The sequence below is a fragment of the Caretta caretta genome, chromosome 8 (genome assembly GCF_965140235.1).
Source record: "Caretta caretta isolate rCarCar2 chromosome 8, rCarCar1.hap1, whole genome shotgun sequence".
Taxonomy (NCBI): domain Eukaryota; kingdom Metazoa; phylum Chordata; order Testudines; family Cheloniidae; genus Caretta; species Caretta caretta.
The window spans coordinates 106,306,901-106,331,536 of NC_134213.1; the positions used below are offsets into that span (position 1 = coordinate 106,306,901).

The window sequence follows — 24,636 nt, forward strand, 5'->3', positions numbered from 1 at the left end:
CTGGAGTTGCAGAGGAGAAGCCAGGGGTGGGGGCTGTGGCCGGCAGGGGAAGAAGCAAGTGGAGGGTGGGATAGTGCCCCGGGGGATCCAGCGTCTCTGCCATGGTTCTGATCCCTCCCCTTGTGTCGCCCCCGCCCCCCCAGATGATCGAGAAGCTTTTCCCCTGCGTGATCCTGACCCCGCTGGACTGCTTCTGGGACGGTGCCAAGCTGCAAGGAGGCTCCGCCTACCTCCCGTGAGTGCCCTCCCCCTATCGCCCTGCGGGAGGAGCTGGGTCCCCCTTTCCCAGTGGGGTCTCCTCCGGGGTTTCGGTGGGGCGGCGCACGCAGCCAGCTCTGCCCAGTTGCCTCTTGCCAATTAGCTGCTGCGCCAGTCCCCAGCGCCCCTGGCGTGCGCGGTACCCCACTTCCGGCACCCTGCAGGAGCTAGCAATGGAAACAGCCAGGGATTCCCAGGCTGGTCAGTGCAGGACTCGTCTCTCTGCCCACGTGGCCCTGACCGCTGCTCAGCCAGGGACTCTGCAGGCTGACCTTCTCCGGCCCCCCGACTGTTTTCATGGCTCTCCTCTTGTGATGAGGCTCCTGGGCACTGGCCATTGTCACGGAGTGTGGGGGAGTCCAGGCCCTGCACCCCTCTTCCTGGGATCCACTGAGACTCTCAGCCAGCCAGTAAAACAGAAGGTTTATTGGACAACAGGAACACAGTCCACAACAGAGCTTGTGGGTACAACCAGGACCCCTCAATCACGTCCTTCTGGGGGAGCAGGGAGCTTAGACCCCAGCCCTGGGGTTCCCTGTGTTCCTCCCCCCAGCCTCCAAACTGCCCACTAAACTCACCCCGCAGGTTCCCTGCTGCAGCCTCTGTTCACATTCCTGGGCAGAGGTGTCACCTCCCCCTCCCCCTCCTGGCTCAGGTGACAGGCTCTCAGGTCTCCCATCCCCAGGGCACATTCCCAGGTCAACACTCCCCCCTCCCTGCTGAGTCACATCGTCACAGCCATGAAGTCCAGGGGGCTCACGTCCTAGCCAGCCGGCCTCTCCCATCTTGGGGGCTCCCCGGATCCAGGCTGTGGGAAGCCGTAGTGCTTGCCAGTAGCTGGGCACCCCCTGGCGATAGTCCCTCGGCGACCCCACGGGGCAGGGTTGCTGCCCACCGGGCTGTGCGGAGTCTCCGTCTGCTCCTGGACTGGACTGTGGCTCATCAGAGGGCAGCAGGCACAGCGGGGGGTCGCAGCCTGTGGGGCCAGAGCTCAGACGTGACCTCACCCCAGGGCGGGGCACGGTAGTGACCCTGTGCGCGTGTCGGGCTGGCGGGTGGCGCGGGGCCAAGTGCCTCCCGCTTACAGTGCAGGCTGCAGCCCTGGGCCAGGGGCACCACGCTGTGGAGCTGAGTTGATGCCCCTCTGTGCCCAGCCCATGTGTCAGCCTGTTGGCGCTGCCCCTGGAGGGATGGGAGGAGCAGAGGGTGTGAGACCCTCGAGTGTTTTGCTGGCACTATTCGCAAATTTGAATTAAGTCTCCCGGTGAGTGAGCAGCAGAATGCAGGACTCCTGGGTTCGTGGCTCCACAACTGACTCCCTGCATGACCCTGGGCAAGTTGCAGTGCTGCCCTGTGCCTCAGTTTCCCCACCTGTATATGGGGACACCGATACCCACCCACCTCGGAGAGGGGGCAGAATGTCAGCCGTCCGTGTCACTGTCCCTGTTATACAGACACGGAAACTGCGGTGGGGAGAGTTGGCCAAGGTCGCCTGGCGGGTCAGTACCAGAGCCAGCAGGAGAACCCAGCTTTCCCAGCTCCCAGCTGGGTGCGTTATCGGCAGGCCTCTCTCCTGGCTGGTCCTCCGGTTTCTCTGAGGGTGGGTGGGTCTGGAGGGGGAACCCTGGGCCCGGGGCGGGGAGGAGGGGGTGGGGAACAATCCATAGCGTTCTTTCTGTTTACACGGCTGTTTGTCTGCGAGGCCCTTTGTCAGCAAACGGCAGTGCCTGCATTCTCATGCTAATGCTGCCCTGAAAGCCCGAGTTGCCCAACAAATGAAAGAGTGGCGTTATTCAGCCTGCTGCCCCACGAGAGCGGGAGGGAGAGAGGGGGGTTTTCAAACCCCAGCAGATAAAGGGAGGGAAGGCTTGTAAAACACCCCCCCCCCCGCAAAATCCTGGACGACTCCCCCCACCCCCTTGACTTTGGGATGGGTGGCAAAAGGAGGGGGTGCTGGAGGCAGGGGAAAACGTGGCCAGGGGGCTGATCTGCCATGCCGGGGGTCAGAGTCAGCCGGGAGGCTGCAGCACCCCGGCTGGTAAAAGGGGATCTTGTGGCCGCACGCCGAAGCGGTGTCAGCAGAGCGGGGAGCAGGTACAGCCGGGGCGGGATGACCCCCCTTCCAGGCCCGGCTCCTCACTTCTTCCTTCCTCTCTGCCCCTGCGCCCAGCCCCTGGGCCGGAGGGAAAGGGGCTCTCTCTCTGTTTCCCAATTCTGAATGTGAACCGGTCTCAGTGCGGAGGGGCTGAAATCTCCGGCTCTTTTCCCCCGGCCCCGGCTTCCACTTCACTCCAGCGGAGGGGTTCTCCGCGAGGGGGAGGGGGTCAAAGCGCAGCGATGGCTGGAAAAACAAAAGGGGCTGACTTGGCTCAGTGAAGCACGAAGCCGCAGATAAAGGAGCTCTCTCTGGCAGTGGCCGTTCGGTATGTGGGAATCTCAAAGCGCTCGCCCAGTTCCGAGCCAGCCGCCGTGAATTATTGGAGTGAGTTTCTGCCTCATGCCCAGCTCCTCTCCGCCTCGTCTCGCTCCCTCTCTCGCTCTTCCTTTCTCCTCCTGGAGCTCGTTATTCTCTCCTTCGTTTCTTTATGAGAAAGGAGGAGAAGTCGCTCGCCGGCCTGGACCCTGCCATCCCTGCTCCCTGCTCTTGTGTGGGATCCAGAAGGCAATACAGCGGAGGGCTGCGGCATCGGGACTCAGCAGAGGGGCTGGAACTCACGGCACCGGCTCAGCAGAGCTCATGGAGCGGGAGGTGGGGCCAGGGCTGCCGACAGCATCCGAAGAGGGCGCTCTGCTTTGCTGTGCCCGGCTGGTCCCATGGGCACTGGGAAGGGGCGTTGGTGTGTCCAAGGAAAGGCCGGCTCCAGATCCTCCCTGAGGCACTGGAATCCCTTGGGCCCTGGAAGCTGGAGCAAGCAGATGCTGAGGCTGGGACCCATGGTGTGCTCCTCCTGCCAGCTGGCGTGGCTGGGCCGAGCTGCATGACCAAAGCAGCAGGAGAGTCCTTGGCACAGGAGACTCTAGCTTCTGCCAGCCTCCGAAATTAGGGCCATATGGGGCCCGCTGGGCCATACGGTGGCTGGTGCCCATTGGCCAGGGCTAGTCCCTATCTCCAGTGCTCGCCGCGATCGGCCAGTGGCTGAGCCCACCTCTAGCCACAGGGCTGTAGAAGAGGAAGCTGGTCTGGCCCCACCACGCCCATCCCCGGCTGCCAGTGCAGGGTTGTTCCCTACGGGCCGATCTCTGGGGTTGGGCCAGCGTCTCTGGTGACGGGGCTCCTGCCCTGCCCTCGGAAGCCGGCCCCGCAGTCGCAGTCGCCCCCGGCTAGATCCTTCTGGGGCTCAGCTGACGCGTTCGTTGGCTCGCTCCTCCCCAAGCTTGTAGAGACGCCCGTTGGAGTCGCCCGGGTCGCCCTTCCCTGCGCCCCTGCAGGTTCCGCACACATCAAACTCTCCGAGACGTTTCCCGTCTAGCCCCCCATGGGCGTGTTGCTTAGCCAAGCTATCCAGAGATCTCGCTTGCCATCTGCCCTGTGCCTCAGCCCCATGGCCACTGAAGGCTGGCCAAGTCCGTCGGGCGCTGACGTGTGGCTGGCGCCCCCTCTGCGGAGTGCCCCTGGCCTCCTGGGCCGTGCCCTTAGCCTGGCCCGTCTCTCTCGGGGCCTGCGGGTCAAAGCTTCGGTTCGCAGCCCCCGGTGCGGTGCTGGAGGAGGCGGCAGAAGGTGGCTGTGCTCGGGGGGGGCGTTGGGCCGGGCTCCCTCATGCCCATCCCGTGGGACCCACGTGAGCGGCAGATCCCGGGGCTGGCATGGTGTTAGTGTACGGCATGGATGGCAGCTGGCCCAGGCCTGATCCAGGGCAGAGGATGGGGTAAGCGGCCAGGTTGACAGGAGAGGGAGGGGACGGCTGTTACTCCCACCCTGGGCATTGCTCCCCCTCCTCCACTCAGACGTGCCCCACTTCCTGCCTGGACACCAGGGGGCGCAGGATTCCTGGGGTATGACCCCCTGTGGGTCTGCCTGCCTACAGCCCCTGCGCCAGCGGGTCCCCGCTGGTCCCTCTCCACCCCAGGCCCAGTCCAGAAGGACGGGGCTCTCACCCGGTCTGTGGGGGCTGCAGGGAGCAGGCTGGGACCATGCCCGGCTGCTGCCCCCCTTGTTTACGTGGTGTGCACTAGGGGTCCGGGCAGCTTCAGTGAATGGAGATTTGCTGGATCCCTGCATCTGGGGACAGTGAGGAGATGGCTCAGGAGCCAGGCTGTCCCAGCACCCACCCCCTACTCTCAGGGTGTGGCCAGCTGGGCCCCCCCCAAGGGGGCAGGGTGGGAGGCAGGGCAGTGCTGCCATGCGTTACAAGCCTGGCTGGATTGTAAAGCCTTCCCCCCCTTTGTGATTTCCCAGGGGTCTCTGGGGTCTGGCTGTGCAGCAGCCCTCGTGCCCATGGGTTGGAGCCCTGTGTGCGGGTGGTGGGGGGTTGGCATGCACTCTGGGCTGCCCTTGGCAGGGCGGGGCTGGGGGGAGATCACACACGTGGCAGCAAGCAGCCCCTGCCTCAAGCAGCCTAGGTGGAAGGGGGAACTGAGGCACGGTGGTGGGACTCGCCCAGGGTTGCCCAGCTGGTCAGCAGCAGAGCCAAGAAGCCCCTTCCCCACAGGACCCGCTGCCCCGCTTGTGAAGCAAATGCCAGCAGCAGGTGCTTGTGCCGGCTGCATCCTGCTCTGCACCATCAACAGCTGCGGGGCGAAGCACGGGGCCGGGGGAGGGGAACTCAGTACTGCGGGGGGGAGCAAGGTGTGGGGAGGAGAGGGGAAGAGATGGAGGGGGGAATGGAAGGGGGCTAGAGGGGACTGGGGGCAGTTTGCTGTCCGTTCTTGCTTTCCCCCACCTGCCCCGGGGTGCTGCCCCGTCCCCTGCTGCCTGGCCCTGTCCCGGCCGCCTGCTCCCCTCTATCAAGACGTCAGGGCGCGGGCGCTAATTGCCCTGACTGGCGGCACAAAGGAGGGGCCGGGAGCCACGCTGGGCCGGGGGCGTGTAACAGGATCAGCCATGCTATTTGACTTGGCATCTGGCGCCGGCTCTGGGGGCAGCCGCCTTGCAAAGGGGGGGGGGGGCATGGAGCCTGTCACAGCCCCACGGCGGGGAGGGGGTTGGCAAATCCTCACAGCCCCATTGCTACAGCTCCCATCCCACCCTTGCCCTAGTCCCTCCTGCATTGGGTAGGGGTGGTGTCTGGCCGGTCCCGCGGGGGAGTCCTGGGCGCAGGGAGAGGGGCGTTTGCCAGGGACCCAGGGGCTTGGGACAGAGGTTGCTGGGTGGCTGGGGAAGTGGGAGGGCACCCTCCTGCGTTACTAGCCTGGGCGTGGCCAGAGGGCAGGTGCCACTGGGAAGGGGGCCCCGATCCTGCCCGGCCACATCACCACACATCAGTCCAGGGGCAGGTGTCTGGAGGGGAGTGGCCGGGTCCCTGATTCTCTGGGCGCTTGCTCCCGTTTTGGCAGGGGGCGGCCGGACATCCAGTGGACGAACCTGGACCCCGTGCAGCTGCTGGAGGAGCTGGGCCAGTTCACCTCGCTGGACGGCTTCCGGGAGCTGCTGGACAAGGCGCAGGTGGGGCAGGCCTACGTGGAGCGGCCCTGCCTCAACCCCCGCGAGCCCGCGTGCCCCGCCAGCGCCCCCAACAGGCTGAGCCAGCAGGTGGGTGCCACCGGACGCAGGGGTGGAGGGGTCCCTGCCTGTGTGTGTCATGTGTGTGTCCCTGCTGCGTGTTTCCCTCCCTGTCTCGCTCAGTTCAGCTTGCAGGCTCTGGGAGCGGGACGCCGCATGGGGACACTGTCTGGGTGGACATGCGGGGCCAGCCGCTCCCTGGTGTCCTCCATGGCCAGCCGTGGAGGAGCTGTCCGTGTATTTTAGACAGGCCATCCCTGTGGCCCCGGCCCCGGCTCCGACCCTGCCAGGGAATTGGGGACGTCTCGAAGCTGCTCCCCGCTCCGTCTCCATCCCTGTCTCGGCACCGTGTCCACCAGCCCTTTCAGGGGCTGCCGGGGCTGCGTTGACCCCTTTGCAATGGGCCCAGTGACCCCTGAGACTGCCAGGACGCAGGAACCGGAGAGCAAAGGGAACCACCCCCCCTCACACACACACACACTGCAGGGGGGCCCCTCTGCTGACAGCTAGTGCTTTGGCAGGGTTTAGTTCTCTGCCGCCCGCCCGGCAGACAGCGCTGGGCCCCTCCATCCCCGGATCCAGAACCGATCCAGAACCAGCGGCTTTGCTCCCCTGGCAGAGTAAAGTGCAGAATCTGCAAGGTTGGTTCCTCATTTTAGCAGCGCTTGATGGCTCGAGGCAGCTGGAGAGCTGTGCCAGCAGGGCAGAGGCTCCCCCAAGCCCCAGGGCTGCCAGCGGGCCGACCAAACACAGCCTGGTGGGCAGTTCTCATTGGAAGGCCTCCCGGAGCAGGGGACAGTTTGGGAGCTGGGGCCAGGGGTAAGCGTGGGGTGGACAGCGGGCGGGAGGGTCACTTGTAACACCGCGCCCCCTGGCTTGCAGGGCCGTGTAGCCACCCCAAACAATTCCCCCCACCTGGCTGCAGCAGCCAGAGGAAGACGCTATGGGATTTTGGGGGGGGGGGGCGCCCGGGCAGGGCAGCACACAGCCTGCGGAGGGCAGGTGCTGGTGGGTATCTCACCCGTTGGCACTGCAGGGGCTCCACAGAGCCCCTCCGGGAGCGAGAGCCGTGCCTGGGGGGCTGGGGGCAGAAAGGGCTGCTTGGCAGATGGTGAGTTTCTGCTTTACCCGCTGGGCTGGTCCAAGCCCACTGGATCGTCCCTTTCCAGTCAGAGACAGAGAATAAGCCCCAGCGGGACCGCAAGCCAGGGGCCAGGGCGGTCTGACTGCACTGCCGGCTGCCCAAGGGTGACCGCCTGCCATGCTGGAGAGCATTGGGAGTTACCAGCCAAAGCCTTGCCCAGGCAGAGCGGAGGTTGGAGGTGGAGGCCCCCGTGGGCAGAGCGCCGGGGTTCAGGCAAGTGACAGCCTGGATGGTCTCGGGTCTTGTAAACAGCCTGGACCCTTCCCCAGCTCCTGCCAGCAGGGCGCGGCTCCCGGCGGCTGGAGCCGGCAGCAGGGAGGCCTTGGGCCGTGTCCCGCCAGGGTGACTCTGCTCCAGATTGGCGCCCGCGCGGCTGAGGGCACAGCTGGGCCCCTGGCACCGGCCCTCACAACATTTTGGGCCTGGGAGGTGCACGGCCTGGCTTCCCCGGCTCCTGTGCCTGTCCTCACCCACCCCACCCTCCTGCTCCCCCCAGGACCCCGACATCCCCGCCGAGCTGACGGGGGGCTGCCACGGCTTCTCCCGGAAATTCATGCACTGGCAAGAGGAGCTGATCCTGGGTGGCACCACAAAGGACCCGCAGGGCAGGCTGCTGAGGTAAGCGGGAGCACGGGGGGTGAGGCCTGGGCCTCAGGGTCCCCCGTGTGGGGCTGGTCACTTTCCCACGGACGAGCCCACGCGGCGGGGTGGGGAACAGGCATGGTTGGGAGGGCGAAGGCGCTGTGAGTTCTCTCCTGCCCAGGCTATGTCAGGGACAAACCCACGAGCCCCCTGTTTCCACCTAGGCCAGCCCAGGGCTCTGCTGCCTCGTGCCTCCAGGGTTTGGGGGCTGGCCGCCCAGCTACAGTGCTCTGGAGGGGGCACCGGGGGCAGGGCTGGCCGCCCAGCTGGGGCGCTTCGTTTGGCACTGGGGGTCCCATGGCTGGGCCCATAGGTGTGTCCTGTCCTGGCAGCGCTGAGGCCCTGCAAACCATGTTCCTGCTCATGAGCCCCCGGCAGCTCTTCGAGCACTTCAAGGACGACTACGAGATCCAAGAGATCGGCTGGAATGAGGAGAAGGCGGCTGCCATCCTGGAGGCCTGGCAGAGGGAGTTCGTGGAGGTAGGAGGGGCTGGGAGCAGGGGGCTGATCCCCACCCTATGGGGGGATACAGGGGATGGCCGCTCATCAGCAGTGCAACATGGGGGGACTTGCGGGGTCTCTACGTGCACACATCTGTGCTCGCGGCTGAGCGTGCCGAGGTGGGAGTGAGTGTGCTGAGGTGTGTGTGAGCATGCTGGGGGGTGTGAGTGTGCCAGGGTGTGTGTGAGCGTGCCAGGGTGTGTGTGAGCGTGCTGGGTTGTGTGAGAGCATGCTGGGGGGTGTGAACATGCTGGGGGGTGTGAGCGTGCTGGGGTGTGTGTGAGTGAGCTGGGGGGGTGAGCATGCCGGGGGGTGAGTGTGCCGGGGTGTGTGAGCATGCTGGGGGGTGTGAGAGCATGCTGGGGGGTGTGAACATGCTGGGGGGTGTGAACATGCTGGGGGGTGTGAGCGTGCCGGGGTGTGTGTGAGTGAGCTGGGGGGGTGAGCATGCTGGGGGGTGACGTGCTTGGTGAAGGGCAGCATGATGCTACGTTGGCCGTGGCCGTGCTCTGGGGGTTTCACCGGGGCTCTGGTGAAATGAGGGCTGGGGGGGTGGACCCCCAGTGCCCTCTCAGCGTCTGCCCTCAGCCCCCCTGTGGGAGTCGGAGCCCCACATTGGGCACAGCACGCCTGGCATCGAGGGCTGGCTGGGGCTGTGCCGGGGGCAGCTCTGGGCGGCTTGGCATGGGTTCAGGACTCCCCCTTCCCCCAGCTCTCAGTGCCAGGTTCCCACAGGGGCCCTTGGCTGCAGGGCCCAACAGGGTCTCAGCCAGATACAGCCCAGGGCCTGGGGGTTGGCTGCGGCCTCCTCCTGCTGTGCCCCATGGGGAGGTCGCAGGCTGCCCACCGGGAGGGGCGTAGCAGGGGGTCGGGTGCTGCTGGGAGGGGTGTGGGGTAGCCCGGGTGGGGTGCCCACTGCAAGGGGCGGAGGGTGGTGGGAGGGCTGCCCCCTGGGAGCAGTGTAGTGTGGCGTGGCCTGGGGCGGGGGGCCCACTGAGAGGGTGCCGGGGGGGGGCTGCCCACGGTGCTGCCCTGGGCGTGGTGCCCACCGGCTGGGTCTCTGAGGCCCCGTCTCTCCCCAGCTGGCGCAGGAGTCCCTCCCGCAGAACAGCTCCCAGGGTGTCCACGCCTTCTCCACCACCACGCTCAGCGACATCATGAAGTCCTTCTCGGACGTGAGCGCCATCCGCGTGGCCGGGGGCTACCTCCTGATGGTAGGTACCCACCCCCTCCGCCAGCCCGCCCCCCGCCCACGCTAAGCCCGCCTGCGCTCACCCGCCCCCGCTCTGCTTCCAGCTGGCGTACGCCTGCGTGACCATGCTGCGTTGGGACTGCTCCAAATCCCAGGGGGCCGTGGGCCTGGCCGGCGTCCTGCTGGTGGCCCTGTCCGTGGCGTCAGGACTCGGGCTCTGCTCGCTGCTGGGGATCTCCTTCAATGCAGCCACCACCCAGGTACCGCACGCCAGGGCCGGCAGGGCCATGGGGAGCCCCTGCCTGCCCGCCGTGCCTCGCTGCCCTCCTGCGCGGGGGCTGCTGGGGCCACAGCTGGCACCTCTGGGGCCGGGACCCCAACTTCTCACCCGCTCCGCAGCGGTGTGGGAGACCTGCGGGGAATAACGTTGGCACTCTGCCCTCACTGTCAGGGCTGGCCCCAATACCGCAGTGCGGCACTGGGGGGCGCTGTGCTGAGGAGCAGGGTGGGGGCTCCGTGGGGGTACTCTGACCTTGGTCCCAATACCGCAGTGCGGCACTGGGGGGCGCTGTGCTGAGGAGCAGGGTGGGGGCTCCGTGGGGGTACTCTGCCCTTGGTCCCAATACCGCAGTGCGGCACTGGGGGGCGCTGTGCTGAGGAGCAGGGTGGGGGCTCCGTGGGGGTACTCTGACCTTGGTCCCAATACCGCAGTGTGGCACTGGGGGGCGCTGTGCTGAGGAGCAGGGTGGGGGCTCCGTGGGGGTACTCTGCCCTTGGCCCCAATACCGCAGTGCGGCACTGGGGGGCGCTGTGCTGAGGAGCAGGGTGGGGGCTCCGTGGGGGTACTCTGCCCTTGGCCCCAATACCGCAGTGCGGCACTGGGGGGCGCTGTGCTGAGGAGCAGGGTGGGGGCTCTGTGGGAGTACTCTGCCCTTGGCCCCAATACCGCAGTGCGGCACTGGGGGGCGCTGTGCTGCAGGGCGTGGGGTGGGGGCTCAGTAGGGAGCGCTCTCCCCAGCATCTCAGCCTGATGCAGAGCACTATCTGGTCTTGCGGGGGGGAGACCGGGGGGGGCTGTGCCCCAGCCTGTGCCGGTTGCCCCTGGGGATCCCTTGCCCTGTGGCCATGGGATCCTGGGTTCTCCGGGTGGAGCTGTGGCCGGTGCTTCTCCCCCAGAGGTGGGCGCATTCTGGCGTGGGGTGGTGGCAGCTGGACCGGCTGCAGACGCTCAGTATCGAGGCGGGTTCCTGTCCCCACAGGTGCTGCCGTTCCTGGCCCTGGGCATCGGCGTGGACGATATGTTCCTCCTCGCTCACGCCTTCACCGAGACCAGCCAGCACGTCCCCTTCAAGGTGAGGCCGCCCTGGCCTGGGTGACCTGCCTGGGGGGGCAGGGGCGGGCGCGGGGCGCTGGGTGACCTGCCTGGGGGGGCAGGGGCGGGCGCGGGGCGCTGGGTGACCTCCTCGGGGGGGCAGGGGCAGGCGCGGGGCGCTGGGTGACCTGCCTGGGGGGGCAGGGGCGGGCGCGGGGCGCTGGGTGACCTGCCTGGGGGGGCAGGGGCGGGCGCGGGGCGCTGGGTGACCTGTCCTGTTTGTTTCCCGCACAGGAGCGGACAGGTGAGTGCCTGAGACGTACGGGCACCAGCGTGGCCCTCACCTCGATCAGCAACATGATCGCCTTCTTCATGGCAGCCCTGGTGCCCATCCCCGCCCTGCGCGCCTTCTCCCTGCAGGTACGGCCCCCCTGATACCCCCTCACCCCGCCCCCGCCCCGCCCGCCTTCTCCCTGCAGGTACGGCCCCCCTGATACCCCCTCACCCCATCCCCGCCCTGCGCGCCTTCTCCCTGCAGGTACGGCCCCCCCCGCCCCCCCTCACCCCGCCCCCGCCCCGCCCGCCTTCTCCCTGCAGGTACGGCCCCCCCGCCACCCCTCACCCCGCCCCCGCCCCGCCCGCCTTCTCCCTGCAGGTACTGCCCCCCTGATACCCCCTCACCCCAACCGCGCCCTGCCCCGCCTTCTCCCTGCAGGTACAGCCCCCCCTACACCCCTCACCCCACCCCCGCCCCGCCCGCCTTCCCCCTGCAGGTACGGCCCCCCCGACACCCCTCACTCCACCCCCACCCCGTCCACCTTCCCCCTGCAGGTACGGCCCCCCCGACACCCCTCACCCCACCCCCGCCCCGCGGCCCTTCTCCCTGCGGGTTCGGCCCCCCAACACCCCCTCACCCCACCCCCATGCTGCGCCCCTTCTCCCTGCAGGTTCGGCCCCCCAACACCCCCTCACCCCACCCCCATGCTGCGCCCCTTCTCCCTGCAGGTATCCCCCCCCCGCTCTTCCCCTGTAACTGACCGAGGTGTGACATGGCCCCACACGCGTGTTGGACACGCAGACCCGGGCTCCCGGGCAGGGTGGTGAGCCGGGTTTAACCCCTCGAGCCCCGTGGTCTGAGCTCTGCGCCCTGTGTCCCCGCAGGCTGCCGTGGTCGTGGTGTTTAACTTCGCCATGGTGCTGCTCATCTTCCCGGCCATCCTGAGCCTGGACCTGCACCGGCGCCAGGACCAGCGGCTCGACGTCCTCTGCTGCTTCTACAGGTGCCGGCCCCCGGGGCAGAGCCAGGCCCGTGCCGTGCTCCGGGAGAGGGTCCGGGGGGCGCCCAGGGCAGAGCCAGGCCCGTGCCGTGCTCCGGGAGAGGGTCGGGGGGGGGGGTAGGGCAGAACCAGGCCCGTGCCGTGCTCCGGGAGGAGGTCAGAGGGGGGCCCAGAGCAGAGCCGGGCCCGTGCCGTGCTCCGGGAGAGGGTCCGGGGGGCGCCCAGGGCAGAGCCAGGCCCATGCCGTGCTCCGGGAGAGGGTCCGGGGGCCGCCCAGGGCAGAGCCAGGCCCGTGCCATACTCCGGGAGAGGGTCGGAGGGGGGGGGCAGGGCAGAACCAGGCCCGTGCCGTGCTCCGGGAGAGGGTCCGGGGGGCGCCCAGGGCAGAGCCAGGCCCGTGCCGTGTTCCAGGAGAGGGTCCGGGGGGCGCCCAGGGCAGAGCCAGGCCAGTGCCATACTCCGGGAGAGGGTCGGGGGGTGGGCAGGGCAGAACCAGGCCCGTGCCGTGCTCCGGGAGGAGCTCAGAGGGGGCCCAGAGCAGAGCCGGGCCCGTGCCGTGCTCCAGGAGGGGGCCCAGGGGGCGCCTAGGGCAGAGCCGGGCCCGTGCCGTGCTCCGGGAGAGGGTCCAGAGGGGGGCCCAGGGTAGAGCCGGGCCCGTACCGTGCTCTGGGAGAGGGTCTGGGGGGCGCCCAGGGCAGAGCCAGGCCCGTGCCGTGTTCCGGGAGAGGGTCGGGGCGGGGGGGCAGGGCAGAACCAGGCCCGTGCCGTGCTCCGGGAGGAGGTCAGAGGGGGGCCCAGGGCAGAGCTGGGCCCGTGCCATGTTCCGGGAGAGGGTCTGGGGGGGGCCCAGGGCAAAGCCGGGTCCGTGCCGTGCTCTGGGAGAGGGTCCGCGGGGGGCCCAGGGCAGAGCCGGGCCCTTGCCGTGCTCCGGGAGAGGGTCCAGAGGGGGGCCCAGGGCAGAGCCGGGCCCGTACCGTGCTCTGGGAGAGGGTCCGCGGGGGGCCCAGGGCAGAGCCAGGCCCATGCCGTGCTCCGGGAGAGGGTCTGGGGGGCGCCCAGGGCAGAGCCAGGCCCGTGCCGTGCTCCGGGAGGAGGTCCGGGGGGCGCCCAGGGCAGAGCCAGGCCCGTGCCATGCTCCGGGAGAGGGTCGGGGGGGGGGCAGGGCAGAACCAGGCCCGTGCCGTGCTCTGGGAGAGGGTCCGTGGGGGGCCCAGGGCAGAGCCAGGCCCGTGCCGTGCTCCGGGAGAGGGTCTGGGGGGGGCCCAGGGCAGAACCAGGCCCGTGCCGTGCTCCGGGAGGTCAGAGGGGGGCCCAGGGCAGAGCCAGGCCCGTGCCATGTTCCGGGAGAGGGTCTGGGGGGGGCCCAGGGCAAAGCCGGGCCCGTGCCGTGCTCCGGGAGGAGGTCAGAGGGGGGCCCAGAGCAGAGCCGGGCCCTTGCCGTGCTCCGGGAGAGGGTCTGGGGGGGGCCCAGGGCAGAGCTGGGCCCATGCCGTGCTCTGGGAGGGGGGCTAGGGACACCCAGGGCAGAGCCGGGCCCACGCCGTGCTCCGGGAGGGGGGCGATAGGCAGCAGAGCCCACGTGCCCGGCACAGCTGGGCCCAAGCCTGAGCCCGCAGGCAGCCCCTGTGCGGATCGTCCTGCCGCGCCAGGATCGGGGCCCAGCTGGCAGGGCTACGCAGTGGCTCGGAGGTGCTTGGGGCCTCGCCCCCCGGCTTGAGCACAGCTGGGTGCCTTTCCTGGGGCGGCCAGGAGGGGTCGCTCCAGGGAGAATCCCACTCCCTGCTAAGCAGGGGCGGTGCTGCACCCCAGCAGCGGGCGCATGCCAGCGTGGGTGCGGTAACCACCAGGGCAGCCGTGCGTGGTCAGAGGGGCGCCTATCACAGCTCTCTGAACGCCCCCCCGGCTCCTCCTCCCCCAGCCCGTGCTCCTCCCGCGTCATCCAGATCCAGCCGCAGGAGTTCGCCGACGCCAACGAGAACCATGCCTCCCACCCCTCACCCTACGGGCACCCGCCCGTGGCCACCAGCACCCAGATCACCACCACGGTGCAGGCCTTCACCTGCTGCGACCCCTCGGGCCGGCACATTGTCACCATCCTGCCGCCCACCGCCCAGGTCTGCACCGCGCCCGCCGTGCCGCTGTCCCCCGCCGACCCGCTGGGCTCCCAGCTCTTCGCCCCGGCCAGCTCCACCCGCGACCTGCTGGACGGGGCCAAGGGGGGCCGGGAGTGCGGGCCACTGCCCCTGTGCCGCTGGAATCTGGCCGACTTCGCCAGGGAGAAGTACGCCCCCCTCCTGCTGCAAACCCAGACCAAGGTAGGGGGGCTGGGCCTGCCGCCCCCGGCTCACGTCGGCCCCTCGTCCCCCTGGGGAGCGGTGCAAGGTGGGGGGGCTGGGGGCGGACGCTGGCGGTGCTGGGGAGCTTGGGGACTGGGGCTAACTCCCAGGCTCGGCAGGGGAATGCTGGGGGGCTCCCTGCCGCTGGCGGTTTGGGGGCCCCCGGGCATGGGGGAGGTGCTGGGGTGACTCCCTGGCACTGTGGCACACTGGGAGGGCGCCCGGAGAGCTGGGATGAGACCCTGGCACTGAGGGGTTGGGAGGCTTGCTGGCACTCTGGGGGGAGCTGGGTGCCCACTGCTTGCTGTGGGCCTGTGCGGCAGGGCAGGGCCTGGTGCCCGGGCGGGGGCGGGGGGTCTGTGCCGGGGTGGCTCCGGCCTGCCCACGGGGCTGCCCGGCACAGACTGACAGGCTCCCCGTCCCCAGGGCATCGTGGTGCTGCTGTTCCTGGCGCTGCTGGGCCTCACCCTGTATGGCACCACGCTGGTGCACGACGGGCTGTACCTGACGGACATTGTGCCGCGGGGCACCAAGGAGCATGCCTTCATCGCCACCCAGGCCAAGTACTTCTCCTTCTACCACGTCTTCATCGCCACCCAGGGCGGCTTCCACTACCCCAGCTCGCAGGAGGCGTTGTACGGCCTGCACCGGGCCCTGGGCGGCCTCCCGCACGTGGTGCGCGACCGCGCCCGCCAGCCGCCCAAGATGTGGCTGCACTACTTCCAGGACTGGCTGCGAGGTGAGGGCCCGCCTGCCCGGCTGGCCCCCGCCTGCTCTGCCTGCCCCAGTGCCAGCCTCCGCCTGCCCTGCCTGCCCCTGTGCCAGCCTCCGCCTGCCCTGCCTGCCCTGCCTGACCCTGTGCCAGCCTCCGCCTGCCCTGCCTGCCCTGCCTGACCCTGTGCCAGCCTCCGTCTGCCCTGCCTGTCCCTGTGCCAGCCTCCGCCTGCCCTGCCTGCCCCCGCCTGCCCTGCTTGCCCCCGCCTGCTGCCTGCCTGCCTGCCCCCGCCTGCCCGACTGATCCCCGCCTGCCCTGCCTGCCCCTGTGCCAGCCTCCGCCTGCTCGCCTGCCCCCGCCTGCCCCTGTGCCAGCATCCGCCTGCCTGCCTGCCCCCGCCTGCCCTGCCTGCCCCTGTGCCAGCCTCCGCCTGCCCTGCCTGCCCCTGTGCCAGCCTCCACCTGCCCTGCCTGCCCTGCCTGCCCCTGTGCCAGCCTCCGCCTGCCCTGCCTGTCCCTGTGCCAGCCTCCGCCTGCCCTGCCTGTCCCCGCCTGCCCTGCTTGCCCCCGCCTGCTGCCTGCCTGCCTGCCTGCCCCCGCCTGCCCGGCTGATCCCCGCCTGCCCTGCCTGCCCCTGTGCCAGCCTCCGCCTGCCCTGCCTGCCCCTGTGCCAGCCTCCACCTGCCCTGCCTGCCCTGCCTGCCCCTGTGCCAGCCTCCGCCTGCCCTGCCTGTCCCTGTGCCAGCCTCCGCCTGCCCTGCCTGTCCCCGCCTGCCCTGCTTGCCCCCGCCTGCTGCCTGCCTGCCTGCCTGCCCCCGCCTGCCCGGCTGATCCCCGCCTGCCCTGCCTGCCCCTGTGCCAGCCTCCGCCTGCTCGCCTGCCCCCGCCTGCCCCTGTGCCAGCCTCCGCCTGCCTGCCTGCCCCCGCCTGCCCTGCCTGTCCCTGTGCCAGCCTCCGCCTGCCCTGCCTGCCCCTGTGCCAGCTTCTGCCTGCCCACCTGCCCTGCCTGCCCCTGTGCCAGCGTCCGCATGCCCACCTGCCCTGTGTGCCCCCTGCCTGCCCCTGTGCCAGCCTCTGCCTGCCCACCTGCCCTGCCTGACCCTGTGCCAGCCTCGGCCTGCCCACCTGCCCTGTGTGCCCCCTGCCTGCCCCTGTGCCAGCGTCCGCCTGCCCTGCCTGCCCCCGCCTGCCCGGCTGGCCCCCGCCTGCCCTGCCTGCCCCTGTGCCAGCCTCCGCCTGCCCACCTGCCCTGTGTGCCCCCTGCCTGCCCCTGTGCCAGCCTCTGCCTGCCCCTGCCTGCCCCGTGCCAGCCTCTGCCTGCCCGGCTGGCCCCCGCCTACCCTGCCTGCCCCTGTGCCAGCCTCCGCCTGCCTGCCTGCCCCCGCCTGCCCTGAGTGCCCGCTGCCGGCCTCCGCCTGCCCCCACCTGCCCTGTGTGCCCCCTGCTGGCCTCCGCCTGCACCCGCCTGGCCCTCTGGCTCCCGCCTACCCTGCTAGCCCCCGCCTGCCTTGTGTGCCCCTGCTGGCCTCCACTGGCCCCCGCCTGCCCTGCATGCCTCTGCCGGCCTCCATGTGCCCTCACTGGCCTCCACCTGCGCCCGTCTGCCCTGCGTGTCCCTGCCAACCTCCATCTGTCCCTGTCCGCCCCGCCATCCCCTCTCTGCATCGCTGGCCCCACCTGCAGATGAGCTGGAGACGGGAAACGAGAGCATCAGGAGGGGGCACCCAGAGCAGGGCCAGCCCCTGGGCTTGGTGCGGTCCTGCTGCCGACCTATGGGTTTGGCTGGCGTGGTTTGGATAACCTGTCCCCGCGCGTCTCTAAATCTGGGGTAGCAGCCATGGTACCTGCAGGTGGGCTGCCATGCACCCACGCCTGGGCTCTCACACCAGAGTTCTGTGCCCCGTGGCCGCAGCCTGGGGCCCGCATGTGGACAGCGCTTCTCTTGCACACCGGCCCACCCATCCCATGCCCGCTCTGCCCTGCTGCGGCCATAGCTCTGGGCAGCACTCGCTCAGGTTCCGGAGCAGTAGCAGGGGGTGGGCATGGAGGTGCCCAGGGGCCAGCTCAGCCAGACAGGACGGGCAGTCCCGCCCCGAGGGCACAGCACTGCCCTTCCGGCTTCGCTGGCCCGTGGCTGGGAAGGGCCGTGCAGCATGGGGAGGTCTCCCTCCATCCCTGTAAGCCCTGCACTCTGTCCCCAGGCCTGCAGGCCGCCTTCGACAAGGAGTGGCAGGCCGGGCGCATCACCCGTGACAGCTACCGGAATGGCTCCGAGGACGGTGCACTGGCCTACAAGCTGCTCATCCAGACGGGCAACAAAAAGGAGCCGTTCAACTACAATCAGGTGAGCCGGCCCGTGCCCGGCCCCGCCGAGAGCCTGGCGTGGCCCTGAACTCGCCTCTGAGCCGGCCTGGCCGCAGCGCACCCCGTGCCCGGCCCCGCCGAGAGTCTGGCGTGGCCCTGAACTTGCCTCTGAGCCGGCCTGGCCGCAGCTCACCCCGTGCCCGGCCCCCCCCCCCGAGCCTGGCGTGGCCCTGAACTCGCCTCTGAGCCGGCCTGGCCGCAGCTCACCCCGTGCCCGGCCCCGCCGAGAGTCTGGCGTGGCCCTGAACTCGCCTCTGAGCCGGCCTGGCCGCAGCGCACCCCGTGCCCGGCCCCGCCGAGAGCCTGGCGTGGCCCTGAACTCGCCTCTGAGCCGGCCTGGCCGCAGCGCACCCCGTGCCCGGCCCCGCCGAGAGCCTGGCGTGGCCCTGAACTCGCCTCTGAGCCGGCCTGGCCGCAGCGCACCCCGTGCCCGGCCCCCCCCAGAGCCTGGCGTGGCCCTGAACTCGTCTCTGAGCCGGCCTGGCCGCAGCTCACCCCGTGCCCGGCCCCGCCGAGAGCCTGGCGTGGCCCTGAACTCGCCTCTGAGCCGGCCTGGCCGCAGCGCACCCCGTGCCCGGCCCCGCCGAGAGCCTGGCGTGGCCCTGAACTCGCCTCTGAGCCGGCCTGGCCGCAGCGCACCCCGTGCCCGGCCCCCCCCAGAGCCTGGCGTGGCCCTGAACTCGTCTCTGAGCCGGCCTGGCCGCAGCTCACCCCGTGCCCGGCCCCGCCGAGAGCCTGGCGTGGCCCTGAACTCGCCTCTGAGCTGGCCTGGCCGCAGCTCACCCCGTGCCCGGCCCCGCCGAGAGCCTGGCGTGGCCCTGAACTCGCCTCTGAGCCGGCCTGGCCGCAGCTCACCCCGTGCCCGGCCCCCCCCAGAGCCTGGCGTGGCCCTGAACTCGCCTCTGAGCCGGCCTGGCCGCAGCGCACCCCGTGCCCGGCCCCGCCGAGAGCCTGGCGTGGCCCTGAACTCGCCTCTGAGCCGGCCTGGCCGCAGCTCACCCCGTGCCCGGCCCCCCCCAGAGCCTGGCGTGGCCCTGAACTCGTCTCTGAGCCGGCCTGGCCGCAGCTCACCCCGTGCCCGGCCCCGCCGAGAGCCTGGCGTGGCCCTGAACTCGCCTCTGAGCCGGCCTGGCCGCAGCTCACCCCGTGCCCGGCCCCGCCGAGAGCCTGGCGTGGCCCTGAACTCGCCTCTGAGCCGGCCTGGCCGCAGCTCACCCCGTGCCCGGCCCCGCCGAGAGCCTGGCGTGGCCCTGAACTCGCCTCTGAGCCGGCCTGGTCGCAGCTCACCCCGTGCCCGGCCCCACCGAGAGCCTGGCGTGGCCCTGAACTCGCCTCTGAGCCGGCCTGGCCGCAGCGCACCCCGTGCCCGGCCCCCCCCAGAGCCTGGCTTGGCCCTGAACTCGTCTCTGAGCCGGCCTGGCCGCAGCTCACCCCGTGCCCGGCCCCGCCGAGAGCCTGGCGTGGCCCTGAACTCGCCTCTGAGCCGGCCTGGCCGCAGCTCACCCCGTGCCCGGCCCCGCCGAGAGCCTGGCGTGGCCCTGAACTCGCCTCTGAGCCGGCCTGGTCGCAGCTCACCCCGTGCCCGGCCCCACCGAGAGCCTGGCGTGGCCCTGAACTCGCCTCTGAGCCGGCCTGGCCGCAGCGCACCCCATGCCCGGCCCCGCCGAGAGCCTGGCGTGGCCCTGAACTCGCCTCTGAGCCGGCCTGGCCGCAGCTCACCCCGTGCCCGGCCCCCCCCAGAGCCTGGCGTGGCCCTGAACTCGTCTCTGAGCCGGCCTGGCCGCAGCTCACCCCGTGCCTGGCCCCGCCCGAAAGCCTGGCGTGGCCCTGAACTCGCCTCTGAGCCGGCCTGGCCGCAGCTCACCCCGTGCCCGGCCCCCCCCAGAGCCTGGCGTGGCCCTGAACTCGTCTCTGAGCCGGCCTGGCCGCAGCTCACCCCGTGCCCGGCCCCGCCCGAAAGCCTGGCGTGGCCCTGAACTCGCCTCTGAGCCGGCCTGGCCGCAGCTCACCCCGTGCCCGGCCCCGCCCCAGAGCCTGGCGTGGCCCTGAACTCGCCTCTGAGCCGGCCTGGCCGCAGCGCACCCCGTGCCCGGCCCCCCCCAGAGCCTGGCGTGGCCCTGAACTCGCCTCTGAGCCGGCCTGGCCGCAGCTCACCCCGTGCCCGGCCCCCCCCAGAGCCTGGCGTGGCCCTGAACTCGCCTCTGAGCCGGCCTGGCCGCAGCTCACCCCGTGCCCGGCCCCGCCGAGAGCCTGGCGTGGCCCTGAACTCGCCTCTGAGCCGGCCTGGCCGCAGCTCACCCCGTGCCCAGCCCCGCCGAGAGCCTGGCGTGGCCCTGAACTCGCCTCTGAGCCGGCCTGGCCGCAGCTCACCCCGTGCCCGCCCCCCCCCCCCCGAGAGCCTGGCGTGGCCCTGAACTCACCTCTGAGCCGGCATGGCCGCAGCTCACCCCGTGCCCGGCGCCCCCCCCCCCTCCCCGAGAGCCTGGCGTGGCCCTGAACTCGCCTCTGAGCCGGCCTGGCCACAGCTCACCCCGTGCCCGTCTGCTCCCCGCAGCTCACTACGCGCCGGCTGGTGGACGAGAACGGCATCATCCCCCCGGAGACCTTCTACATCTGCCTGACCGTGTGGGTGAGCAACGACCCGCTGGGCGTCGCCGCCTCCCATGCCAACTTCTACCCCCCGCCGCCCGAGTGGATGCACGACAAGTACGACGCCACCGGCGAGAACCTGCGAAGTGAGTGCGGCCGCGGGCACGCCTGGGCACCCATGGGCACATGGAGGCTGGGCACGCTCCAGTGCACCACGCAAGGTCCTGCCAGGCACCCCCCCTCCGCCAGCGCCCCACACGGGGTCCTGCCGGATACCCCCCACATGCCACACAGGGTCCAGGCAGACACCCCCCACACGCCATGCAGGATCCGGCCAGGCACACCCCGCCATGCCAGCGCCCCACACGGGGTCCTGCCGGGCACGCCCTCAAGCCTCACACAGGGTGCAGCCAGGCACCTCCCCCATGCCAGCTGTGCTGAGCGACCTGTTCCAGAGTTGCCCATCTGGGCTGGCGTGGGAGGAGGAAGGAGGCAGTGTCGGGGGTCAGGGGCCGTGGCATCCCCCTGCCTGACCCGCACTGCCCCCTCCCCCCAGTCCCCGCAGCCCAGCCCCTGGAGTTCGCCCAGTTCCCCTTCTACCTGAGCGGCCTGCGCCAGACCGCGGACTTCGTGGAGGCCATCGAGAGCGTGCGGGCCGTGTGCGAGGAGGCGGCCCGGGAGCGCGGCGTGGCCAGCTACCCCAGCGGCTACCCCTTCCTCTTCTGGGAGCAGTACATCGGCCTGCGCCACTGGTTCCTGCTGGCCGTCAGCATCGTGCTGGCCTGCACCTTCCTGGTGTGTGCCCTGCTGCTGCTCAACCCCTGGACCGCCGGCATCATCGTGAGTACGCCCAGACGCCACGGGGATGGGCACGGGGTGGGGAGCACCACGGGGTGGGATCCAGACGCCGCCCAGCCCCCCGGGATCTCCAGGACCCCACAGCCAGCACGTCCCCTGCCCTCTGGCCCATCAGCCTTTCCCACTGGCCCTGCAGCTGTCACTCGAGACCTCACCTGGGGCACCTTGTTCGCGGGTGGACCCCCAGCCCCCAGGTGCCCCCGAGCGCCCACAGGGGCTGGAGCACAGTCCAGTGCCTCCCGAGTGTCTCCAGGGGGTGACCGGGAGCTCCTGACGCCAGGGTGGAGAACGGACCAGGACGGGCTGGCCTGGCCTGGCTTCCGCCCCCTGGCACCAGCGCTCTCCCAGCCTGGGGGCCCCTGGCATCGCCCCCTCCCTCCCGCCAGGGCTGGTGCTCTCAGGCCCTGACCCTGCAGTCGGTTCTGCTGCCCCGAGTGCTGACCCCTGGGCTTCAGGTGAGCGGATCCAATTGGCGGTTGGGGGGGGGGGGTTCGTTCCAAATACCCCCCGCCCAACCTGGCGCCCCAGTCCAGCCCCCCTGGTTGAGGTAGGCCCTCCCCATCGGCATGTCCCTTCACACGCCCATGGTGCCCCTTCCCAGAGCGGCTGGGCAAAGCGTCTGTAATTGGTATCATTCACGGCAATAGGGCACCCATCGCCCTGGCATCTGGGCTCTTGTGTGGGGCAGAGTGGGTGGCTGCCATGGGGCAGTGCAGTGGGGCAGACAGGAGGGTGCAGAGTGCTGCAGCAGGTGCAGTGAGGCAGGTCAGTGGATTGGATGCAGGGGGGCAGCGCCGTGGGGTGGATGCAGTGGGGCAGGGCAGTTGGGCAGCGCTGTGGGGCAGATGCAGTGGGGCAGTGCAATGGAGCGGATGCAGTGGGGCAGTGCCGTGGGGCAGCGCTGTGGGACAGGTTAGTGGAGCGGATGCAGTGGGGCAGCGCCGTGGGGCAGATGCAGTGGGGAAGTGCAATGGAACAGATGCAGTGGGGCAGGGCCGTGGGGCACTGGAGGGGATGCAGTGGGACAGTGCAATGGAGCAGTTGCAGTGGGGCAGGGCCGTGGGGCAGTGCAGTGGAGCGGATGCAGTGGGGCAGGGCCGTGGGGCAGTGGAGGGGATGCAGTGGGGCAGTGCAATGGAGCAGATGTAGTGGGGCAGGGCCATGGTGCAGCGCCATGGGGTGGATGCAGTGGGGCAGGGCCATGGGGCAGCGCCATGGGGCGGATGCAGTCTGTCCGGCAATGGAGCAGATGCAGTGGGGCAGGGCTGTGGGGCAGCGCCGTGGGCGGATGCAGTGGGGCAGTGCAATGGAGCAGATGCAGTGGGGCAGGGCAGTGGGGCAGCGCTGTGGGGAGGATGCAGTGGGGCAGGGCCGTGGGGCGGATGCAGTGGGGCAGTGCAATGGAGCGGATGCAGTGGGGCAGGGTCGTGGGGCAGTGCAGTGGGGCGGATACAGTGGGGCAGTGCAATGGAGCGGATGCAGTGGGGCAGGGCAGTGGGGCAGCGCTGTGGGGTGGATGCAGTGGGGCAGGGCAGTGGAGCGGATGCAGTGGGGCAGGGCTGTGGGGCAGCGCCGTGGGGCAGATGCAGTGGGGCAGTGCAATGGAGCGGATGCAGTGGGGCAGGGCAGTGGGGCAGCGCTGTGGGGTGGATGCAGTGGGGCAGGGCAGTGGAGCGGATGCAGTGGGGCAGGGCTGTGGGGCAGCGCCGTGGGCGGATGCAGTGGGGCAGTGCAATGGAGCGGATGCAGTGGGGCAGCGCCGTGGAGCGGATGCAGTGGGGCAGGGCCGTGGGGCGGATGCAGTGGGGCAGGGCCGTGGGGCAGCGCCGTGGGCGGATGCAGTGGGGCAGTGCAATGGAGCGGATGCAGTGGGGCAGGGCAGTGGGGCAGCGCTGTGGGGTGGATGCAGTGGGGCAGCGCCGTGGGCGGATGCAGTGGGGCAGATGCAGTGGGGCAGGGCCGTGGGGCAGCGCTCTGGGGCGGATGCAGTGGGGCAGCGCTGTGGGGTGGATGCAGTGGGGCAGGGCCGTGGAGCGGATGCAGTGGGGCAGGGCCGTGGGGCAGCGCCGTGGGGCGGATGCAGTGGGGCAGTGCAATGGAGTGGATGCAGTGGGGCAGGGTAGTGGGGCAGCGCTGTGGGGTGGATGCAGTGGGGCAGGGCAGTGTAGGGGATGCAGTGGGGCAGCGCCGTGGGGCGGATGCAGTGGGGCAGGGCAGTGGGGCAGCGCTGTGGGGTGGATGCAGTGGGGCAGGGCAGTGTAGCGGATGCAGTGGGGCAGCGCCGTGGAGCGGATGCAGTGGGGCAGGGCCGTGGGGCAGCGCCGTGGGTGGATGCAGTGGGGGAGTGCAATGGAGCGGATGCAGTGGGGCAGGGCAGTGGGGCAGCGCTGTGGGGTGGATGCAGTGGGGCAGGGCCGTGGGGCAGCGCTGTGGGGTGGATGCAGTGGGGCAGGGCAGTGTAGCGGATGCAGTGGGGCAGCGCCGTGGGGCGGATGCAGTGGGGCAGCGCCGTGGGGCAGCGCCGTGGAGCGGATGCAGTGGGGCAGGGCCGTGGGGCAGGGCAGTGTAGCGGATGCAGTGGGGCAGCGCCGTGGGGCGGATGCAGTGGGGCAGGGCCGTGGGGCAGCGCTGTGGGGTGGATGCAGTGGGGCAGCGCTGTGGGGTGGATGCAGTGGGGCAGGGCCGTGGAGCGGATGCAGTGGGGCAGGGCCGTGGGGCAGCGCCGTGGGGCGGATGCAGTGGGGCAGCGCCGTGGAGCGGATGCAGTGGGGCAGGGCCGTGGGGCAGCGCCGTGGGGCGGATGCAGTGGGGCAGGGCCGTGGGGCAGCGCTGTGGGGTGGATGCAGTGGGGCAGGGCTGTGTAGCGGATGCAGTGGGGCAGTGCCGTGGAGTGGATGCAGTGGGGCAGGGCAGTGGGGCAGCGCCGTGGAGCGGATGCAGTGGGGCAGGGCCGTGGGGCAGGGCAGTGTAGCGGATGCAGTGGGGCAGCGCCGTGGGGCGGATGCAGTGGAGCAGGGCCGTGGGGCAGCGCTGTGGGGTGGATGCAGTGGGGCAGGGCAGTGGGGCAGCGCTGTGGGGTGGATGCAGTGGGGCAGGGCAGTGGGGCAGCGCTGTGGGGTGGATGCAGTGGGGCAGGGCAGTGTAGCGGATGCAGTGGGGCAGCGCCGTGGGGCGGATGCAGTGGGGCAGGGCCGTGGGGCAGGGCAGTGTAGCGGATGCAGTGGGGCAGCGCCGTGGGGCGGATGCAGTGGGGCAGGGCCGTGGGGCAGCGCCGTGGGGCGGATGCAGTGGGGCAGGGCCGTGGGGCGGCGCCGTGGGGCGGATGCAGTGGGGCAGGGCCGTGGGGCAGCGCCGTGGGGCGGATGCAGTGGGGCAGGGCCGTGGGGCGGGCCCTGCTCTCTGACTGACTCTCCCCCGTGCCCGGCAGGTGGCCGTGCTGGCCATGATGACGGTGGAACTCTTCGGGATCATGGGGCTGATGGGCATCAAGCTGAGCGCCATCCCGGCCGTGATCCTCATCGCCTCGGTGGGCATCGGCGTCGAGTTCACCGTCCACGTGGCCCTGGTGAGTCGGTGCCGCTCGCCCACGGGTGGGCAGAGCCTGGGCCAGCAGGGCTAGGCCCCCTGGGGGGAGCTGAGCCACCACCCCCAGCTCAGCCCCACAAGGTGGGGGGAAGCCCATTTGGGCCAGGGCAGCCCCTGTTCTGGCAGCGCCCCCCCACTGAGCACCGTCCCCCTGAGCCCCCCAACCTGGGGGTGTCCAGCCAGCCCAGGCCCCAGGGGGAGGGGC

General features: G+C 70.7%; 1 protein-coding gene across 1 annotated transcript in view; it reads left to right on the forward strand.

Annotated features, from left to right (window-relative positions):
* Nucleotides 1–24,636, forward strand: part of PTCH2 (patched 2) — a 57,544-nt gene that overhangs the window by 26,474 nt on the left and 6,434 nt on the right. Inside the window, exons 5-19 of the mRNA XM_048861571.2 lie at nucleotides 144–235; nucleotides 5,752–5,947; nucleotides 7,558–7,679; nucleotides 8,036–8,183; nucleotides 9,287–9,418; nucleotides 9,501–9,656; nucleotides 10,656–10,748; nucleotides 11,003–11,128; nucleotides 11,870–11,988; nucleotides 13,904–14,300; nucleotides 14,748–15,060; nucleotides 17,237–17,379; nucleotides 19,954–20,134; nucleotides 20,545–20,828; nucleotides 24,274–24,411. Of these exons, the coding sequence (XP_048717528.2) occupies nucleotides 144–235; nucleotides 5,752–5,947; nucleotides 7,558–7,679; nucleotides 8,036–8,183; nucleotides 9,287–9,418; nucleotides 9,501–9,656; nucleotides 10,656–10,748; nucleotides 11,003–11,128; nucleotides 11,870–11,988; nucleotides 13,904–14,300; nucleotides 14,748–15,060; nucleotides 17,237–17,379; nucleotides 19,954–20,134; nucleotides 20,545–20,828; nucleotides 24,274–24,411 (2,640 nt within the window). The remainder of the gene's footprint in view (nucleotides 1–143; nucleotides 236–5,751; nucleotides 5,948–7,557; nucleotides 7,680–8,035; nucleotides 8,184–9,286; nucleotides 9,419–9,500; nucleotides 9,657–10,655; nucleotides 10,749–11,002; nucleotides 11,129–11,869; nucleotides 11,989–13,903; nucleotides 14,301–14,747; nucleotides 15,061–17,236; nucleotides 17,380–19,953; nucleotides 20,135–20,544; nucleotides 20,829–24,273; nucleotides 24,412–24,636) is intronic.